The 8,397-nt window shown below is 36.1% G+C and overlaps 1 protein-coding gene across 1 annotated transcript; it reads right to left on the reverse strand.

Moving 5' to 3' along the window:
* Positions 1–2,083: 2,083 nt before the first annotated feature.
* On the reverse strand, positions 2,084–8,197 carry LOC132600631 (NDR1/HIN1-like protein 10). The gene is made up of 2 exons (XM_060313929.1): positions 7,320–8,197; positions 2,084–2,442 (listed from the first exon to the last, which is right to left on the reverse strand). Exon 1 carries the CDS (start codon positions 8,133–8,135, stop codon positions 7,341–7,343), a length of 795 nt encoding a protein of 264 aa, XP_060169912.1. The 5' UTR covers positions 8,136–8,197; the 3' UTR covers positions 2,084–2,442; positions 7,320–7,340.
* Between the last annotated feature and the right edge of the window lie 200 nt (positions 8,198–8,397).

An 8,397-nucleotide genomic window follows, 5' to 3' on the forward strand; every position in this document is an offset into this window, starting at 1 on the left:
AAATGTATAAATTTGAATGAATACAACACATGATGTAATTGGTACGAACAACGAAGCTTCCATGCAATTCTAGAATATGATCGAAATTCCACCTACAGTATAGACATCTGGCGTTTTCCATTCCCCAAACATATCATACACTCTTGTCAACGCAAATAATTACTCGCACCCAATATCTTTTACTTCATTATAAATTAAGTGAACAATATATTTACATGTATATTATAGCGCAAACTCATTCCATCAAAAATATCAAAATATGGTTATTGAAATTTATATTTTGACTAAAGTAATATTTAACTAGTATAATTGACAGTTTATCTGTCATTTGTCTTTAATCCAAGCAGAGAAGACAAAGAACCAAAAGGTGTAGGGAACAAACGAGATATTTAAAGTAAAGACCACCTCTTATCTCATCTAGGTGAAGATTCTAACTTTCTAAGGGATAAAAAATGGGAAAGAACAACACAAGGATAAGAAAAAGAATACTTGAGATCAGGAAGGACCTTGTAACTTGGTAAATTGAGTCATATTTGCAACTAAAACATGAAGATTTCACTCCCCGTCCTATTATACGTGCCTGCGTTTGCTAGGCACGAAGTTTTAAAAAAATTGAAATTTATGATCGAAATCAAATCATGGATATCTACATACATGTTGAATTGTTTCTAAATATAGAAATGTGCCTTTTTTTTTTTTCTTTTGACAGACAAAAACTCCCCTCATTTTGGATAATGCACTCAAGGTTAAACTAATGAACCCGAGTGAAAAAGACAAATACGTATATTAGTCTACATATCAAATCTTCATAACATCAACATATCCAATGTAATTTCATAAATGGGGTTTGGAGCTACACATCAAATTTTGAGATCCAAAAATTACAAATGGAAAAAAAAAAAAAAAACAAACAAACAAAAAACATAGAAAGATGCATCATATTCTTCAAGTTGGTGAACTGAAAAGATAGGAATTTAAAAGGTGCTCCTATGCATGAGCGTGTTGTCAAATTTGGAATCTTTTGTACTAATAGGGAGGGTGTTTGGATCCGCTTATTTGAGTGTTTTTGGCTTTTAAGTATTTTTTTATTTTTATTTTTGTGGCGTTTGAGAAAAATAAATGCTTTTAAACACTTACTTTTAGACAAAAAAAGTATAAAAATAATCTAAATATTGAAAGTTCGCTATTCCTAACTTATGACTTTTAACTTTTAGTATATATGCTATTTTTAACAAGCCGATCCAAACACCCTCAAGGTACTCTCTAGGTTTATGTTTGTTTTCCCTAAAATGAAGTTTATCCTCTTCTAACTTTTTTTCTACTTTACGCGCACAGTAAGTAATTTTTAAGATTTTAATATATCCATTAAATTTTTTGAAGAGGATTATTTAATTAAATATCTTAATCTACTTGAAAATGGAAAGAAGTATTGAAAGACAGATTTATTCAGATCATGTGTTAGATGAGGTAAATCAACTAGTACCACGTTCATGTTTCGAAAATTCACTTATTTTGTATCAAATTTAAAAGGCTAAAGAATCACTTATTGTGAACGGAGAAAGTATATACTTAGTCATACCCAATCTAACAGGAGCATGATGACTAATTTCACGATATTCATCATTATTCAGAAACAAATTGGGACCTGTTCCTTTTAATTGGAAAAGAAAACTCAAACCATTTCATCGAATAGTAATGGTTGTATGCGATCTGCTTGCTACTATCTCTAACTATTGCACCTGAGTATTAACGGTGGTATGCAATTAACTTGTGCACACCTCAGCTATTCCACCAGACACCTACACCCTCACGCAAATAACCCTGCTCCCTCCTGCAAACACAGATACTAAATAACTCTGCCCGCCAAAATAAGAGAACAGAAAAAAAAAAAAATCACCTAATATATTTTTTATCTTTTTCACTCCTTCTGCTCTGATACATGTTTCCCCCTTTTACATAACAAAATGAACTTTATTAACTATGACAGATTGAGTGTCTGCCTCCGTCTGGGATCTGACACCACAAACCAGCATAAAGAACATTTACTGGTTTCTTCACAAAATATAGGAGAGTTGCAGGCCCCTGTTCAAATTTGTTAACTAATTGATTTAACAAGACAGTTAACAGTTCTAACTATACAATTATGTTGATCAAAGTAAATCAGCCCTCAAGCTTTTGACATTAAAAGAAAGGACATTTACAGGCAATTATGTTGAAAATGTAAGCCTGTACATTAAAGGGCATTTACAGGCAATTATGTTGAAAATGTAAGCCTGTACATTATATGTTCTGGGAGCAGCATATGATAATGATAAACTGATATACTACAAGTTCTAATTGATGAAACCTAAAAAATTATCCCAGATGAAGCAACAGCAGCAACAGATGCCTCTGAAGTCATTGGGTGAGGACGCAACTAAGCCTGGCGAAAACACACCGTTCCTGAAAACAAAAATTAGTTAGCTTCATAAGGGGGACGACAAACATCATATTTCAGCAACCCATCTAACAAAAACTATGTTGCTCGGACTCTCCAAAGATGCTGCCGCACCAGTGTCAGATCCTCCAAAAATGCACTACTTCTGAAGGATCCGGCACGTACCTGTCGACATTCTTAAGAGTCCGAAACATAGAATAAAAAGCCCCAACTATGTCGCTTCGCAAGCATGTTTTTTCTTATCATCTTAGCCCTTTTAGAAAAGATATGAATATACATAATTGCATAACAAAACCCGAACAATAAAATACAGCAGCAAATCAAGACCAAACAACATTAAGAAGCCAAGACATCTTTCTAGTTCTAAAAAATACGAACATACACTTTAATAACTTCACCAGTAAAACTGAATGCTCAAAAAGAACAGAAGGCAGATACTCTGGTCTTCCATGATAAAGTTATGGAAAGTAAAAATGAAATAGGTATATCTCTTGGAAATCAATCATGCAACTCGATCCACATAGCAAATAAATCATTATAACGTTTCAAGCCACAAGTTAATTCAAACAAGGCTATGCATATAAACTTTAATTTCTACTTAATAGATTCCTTCAATGTAATCTAAAATCATCATTAGCGAAACACATTTTCAAAATCTATGAAGTTTCAAACCCTCATTGTGTCATGGGAGCAGTTTAAAGGGAAAGCCTCTATGGAAGTAGCATGGCAGCAAGTCTCAAATTAAGATTTTTCCCTTCCACATAAAAGACCACAAAAGATAACATGATCTGTCTATGAATACAAGGAACTATTTAAATTTTATTTCAGATGCCACACTACAAGCATCGGTGCATATAACGAACTACTCTAAATGACCTACTACTAATGCTGACAGTTTAATTAACTGATAAATAGAAAATGGGTTCGGTTCTTTCGTTTTCAGTACGGTATTCGGTACTAGTGTATCAATGGTTCGGTTCTTCGTTCGGTCTTCGGTATTAGAGTATCAGTCCGAACTTTTTTAGTATCGACGTAAATATTAAAGTTAGATCTGAATTTATCAGTGACTTTGAAATAAATATGAGTTAATGCTCATGGGACGACTCTTAATAATCGAAAGATTTTTAAGAGGGAGTTTCTCATTCTGTGAATATCTGAACTAGTAGAATCCCAACCTCTTTTAAGTTTCTATTAAGTGTACTGGTCTTTCAAACATGTTATAATAATATTATCAGATATAGAGGATCCTAAATCTTTTTCTAAATTTAGCTGCTTCTCACGATTTGCTCAAACTGCACTTTCAAGAAAATTTAAATTAAATTCCTCCCGTAGCATGATTTTGGTTCGGCTAGGATTGAAGTTGCTATTTGGGTTTGCTACTTCAATATGTATCATCATAGGGTATGATTTCAGTCTCATCAAAGATCTTTGTTTTTTTTAAAGTAATAATCAAACATTTTAATTTGAGATTTAATATAGCATTCCTCGATTTCTTTGATCATCTGAACAAGAATATTTGTTCAGAGAATTCCTAACTATGATTAGAAATCGAGCAAAAACTTTGGGGCAAGATTTTGATTACATTTCTTTTTAATTGAAGTTAGGTCTTGAATTCTACAAACCGAAACTGTACTGAACCATATAAGAAATAGCGAACTGTACCGAACCAATTTGGTATTGTATTTGGTATATACAATTGATAAACCAAATACCGAAGTACCCCACTGAAGTACCAAACGCCCACCCCTAACTGAAACTGACACATTTCAACTCTCATATAATCTGCATTTCACATCTCCAATTACCAAAGCCCTGCCCTATTCCCTATTCACTCTTTTTCTCAAACACAAGTCTTCTTAGGTTATCAAATGTGACGATCAGGAGCTTCTAACTTCTAAGAGTACGCGAAAGTGATGGAATTCATGGTGGTATACTTCCATTAAAGGACTTGGATGAGCTTTGGGAGAGCTAAAGAAACCAAGATAAGGTTGACTATCCAAGAAGAAGGAGATTAATATAAGGTTGGTGAGCTTCAATGAGAGATTACGAAGGTGCTTATTGTAGAAGAAGAACCCAAGAATTGTGGCGAAGAGTTGGCTAAATATTACACGTATTTCATGGTCCAAGTCCAAGCCCCAGAGGAGGAAAGATTGTGGCCCACATGGAACCCCAAAAGAGCTGAAGAAAATCAAGCCGAAAAGGGGTGGAAAACGTGAAAAACACGCCCAAATTGATGTGTATTTTTGGTTCCAAAAGTGCCACTTCTTTCCTTGCTAGTTAGGGATAACCCGTGATGCTCACGGGCCCAATAACACAATGGTAATGTTGTAGTTTAGGAGCCTGTTTGGATCGACTTATTAGGTGCTTTTAAGCCAAAATAGTTTCTAAGTAGTGTTTGAGTAAGATAAAAAAGTATTTTTAAACACTTTGTTTTAAGCCAAAATAACAAAAAATAAGCCAAAAGTCATAAGTTAGAATTCCTAACTTATGACTTTTGACTTATAAGCAATAAGTCGTAAGCCAATCCAAACATGCTTTAGTTCTCTTTGCACCATATGACCTTTTTCCAAGTTCTCTTTAAATTTAGATCTTGTTAACTCAATAGCTTAAATTTCATCAGTGAAAGTAGTTAAAAAAAAATCTTTTTGCAGACAAATTTTGAACAAATCGATGAATTAGGGGGAAAAGTCATAAATGCTACCACCTACCAATTCTATCAATCTCCTTGCTCTTTATATATATCTGATGTTGTTAGCTTAGAGATATAAGCATAATTTTGTCAATTTTTTATATTTTTAAACAAGTATATTTGAAGCAAAGCACCTTAGTCCCAATCGTAAGCCAGTAAAGAAGTCATTTCCAGCACTATGTGTGTAAAGTTTGGATGGGGCCACGTTATATAAAACCCTTGAGAAATATGAAATATTGTGCTTGAGAATTGCGGCTGAAAATAGAGTTCTGGGCCGAGGCTAATTGCACAACCCAAAGGGGGAGTAGTAATAGTTGAGAAAACTGAGCCTGTTTAAGAAATTAGAATCAAGTTGATCCATCTTCTATTCATGCGGTACAAATAGATGCAGCACGTAAAAGGCTAAAAAAATCTGAAGTACCCTCAAAGCAGCTGGTTAATTCAAAGGATAGGTGAGGAATTGTCACAAAGATTTTATTATTTCAGTCTATCTAAGCAAAGGTACAAATCCAAAAGCCTGGCTATACAAGAACAATATAGCAAAGACTAAGTGAAACTCTCAAGATGCACTTGACCAAAGTTAAACATAGAGTTCAACTGTGCCTTCTATATAGGTAGTAATTTTGTTAGGTAGTTTTGGGAAGAAGTGTGGCATTGATTTTTACATGCTTTCCTAGTTTACATTTCCCTGGTTAGATTTTACTACTAATTATTTCCATAAAAGTAAAACTCGAATCCCATGGTGTTTGGGAGATTGGGGTGGGTGAGTAGGACAGGAAATCAACGTCAGGATGGGAAAATATCGCTGAGAAAACATCTTGGTGAAGATAAAAGAGTTCGAAACACCTGACGGAAACAAAGCCCGTATTCTTCCTAAACCCCCTATTCTTAGCATGACGGATATTGAATAAAATGACGACCGAGAAGGTACTGATTTGAGGGAAGCATAAAGTAAGATGCCTAGAGGTACACATTGGGCCCTATATATGGAGGTATTATTTTTGCTACTCGGACACAACATTATCAATATTATTGAGAGTTCTCTTCTTTAAACCTTGTGTATTGGCTACTTGGGACTTACCTTACAACCTTACAAGAGCGATTCTTTTATGAGGTTTGATTATTTCTTTGCTTGATGTCCATGATTCTTACTCAATTAATTGAAGAACGTAATTAGTTTATACTAATTACTGTCTTTAGTTATTCAACTGGGGGCCTAAGATCACCTTTCATCTAAGTACTTGAATTGAATCTGCTAAACATGAGTAGCCCCAGTCAGCTAATTAGGTCTATTACAGTCAATTAGGTCTCTTAGTAATTACTTTTGAAATTTGGAGATTTATTTCTCGAACTTTACCCATCTTTAATTTACTGTCTTTAATCTTCGTATGTTCGCTTTCGCATTATTTTCTTGTTTTCCTTTAATTGACTTGATTCTTATCGTAAAGTCATCAGTAACAGCCAGGGTTAGGTTTCTTTAGGAGAAAGAATCTAAACCTTCAAGTTTGTGACAATCTTGCTCTTTTTTTTTTTTTTTTGATGACATGGGAACCCGCAGTCGCTACCCTTCGGGTGCGCACAGGGTAAACCCAGCTCCTGTGCAATAACTCGCAAACCGCACAGGAGAGATGACCTGCACGAGGCAAGCCTTGTGCGACGAGCTCGACCCAGAAGGCAAATCCCGGGTTTCGAACCTGAGACCTCCATTATGAAAGCCCCATGCTCAACCAACTGAGACAATCTTGCTCTTTTTTTTGAATGGTCAATCTTGCTCATTTGAAAACTGTAGGTCCAGATTTGAAGAACCATGCATGTTTCCACAGAGTTGTGTGTTACCTACTCAGCTCAGAATTTTTTTCTAGAACAGACACTAAGAAAGGTGCTATCCTCTATTTCAGCCAAAACTATAAGGTCTACAACACATCAGCCACTGGCCAGGCTACTTATCGTCAATCAAGAGCAGGGCACATCTAGAAACTACATTAGTGCTGCATTAAAATTCACACACTTGTCACAATTCAAGAATGAACTTCTACCAGGCACCAGCTAGTAGAGAAGAAAGAAATATATACAGAAACTGCACATGAACTAAACAATCTAAAGCTCCTAAAATTAACCACATTGCATTTGCCAATAACAAAATAAACTTAAACCAATATAAATTCTCCTACAAAAAAATCAATAGATTATCACCTTAAGCAAAGATCACTACTGTCAGAGTCCAACCCGGCATTGTCGTGATCCGCCAATCAAGTTCCCGGACGACTTACCCGACCCGACCCCAACATCCAAACCTTTACAATACACCCTCACAAACCTCCTCCTAGCTCTCCAAGCACCAGCTTTAAACCTAATCCTAGCAAACATTCTCACATTAAACCCAATCACACCTCTCTTCTCCCTTTCTTTACTCATACCATCAAAAACCCGATTATCCACATACGAACCCGAAGTAGCAAAACTCGCTTTCTCACCGGTTTCCGCTCTTTTCTCCTGATAAAACGGAGCAACCGTCGTGTCCGAAAGCGACACGTAATCATAAAAAACACCTAAAGCTACTTCATCATAGTAAAGGGTCATTTTCTTGTTTGGGTTTTTCACAGTAAAACGTAAGTCCCAGTTAGCGGAAATTAATGAATTGTTGAGATTAAGATTTGATACTGATAATGAGTCGACACGGAATTCGGGGAGTTTTGGTCGGAGGATTAACCATACGATGAATACGAATGTCCCGGTTATGACCATGGATGCTATGGCGATTGCGATCACGCGCCGGAGGAAGGTGGCGCGTTGGGTAGCGAAGGCTGCGTAAGGGTGAGGAGGTTGTTGTTGGTAGTAAGGAGGGTTGTTGTTGTTGTTGTGGTAGTATGCGGCGGAGGAAGGTGGCGGTGCGGCGTAAGGATAGGCGGTGCCTGGTGGGGGTTGGGTGTAACCGTTAGGGTTTTGGTGGGGTGGGGGTTGGGTGGGGGCGGGGTAACCGGTGACTGGTGGTCTATTTGGGTCGTTCATGGTGGAGGGAGGATTTTTGGTAGCGTTAAAGGTGGTTTTTGGTTTGTTTTTATAGTGAACGGAAAACGTGTTGGGGTGGAATGGAGTTAAGAGGATAAGTCGGCAATGATTTTTTTTTTTTTTAATAGACACTACACGTTACGGTATAGTACGGTATTTGAAAGTTCATATGAGATTTGAAAGTTTAGTTTGTTAATTTTGGTTTTTGGTTTCTATAACATTACTGTACTAAATTAATTCGGTATGGTTCGGTATTTTAAAG

The sequence above is a fragment of the Lycium barbarum genome, chromosome 6, assembly GCF_019175385.1.
Source record: "Lycium barbarum isolate Lr01 chromosome 6, ASM1917538v2, whole genome shotgun sequence".
In the NCBI taxonomy this organism is placed as follows: Eukaryota; Viridiplantae; Streptophyta; class Magnoliopsida; order Solanales; family Solanaceae; genus Lycium; species Lycium barbarum.

Excerpts from the sequence above, each read along its gene's own strand:
- LOC132600631 (XM_060313929.1), bottom strand. The coding sequence starts at position 8,135 with ATGAACGACCCAAATAGACCACCAGTCACCGGTTACCCCGCCCCCACC.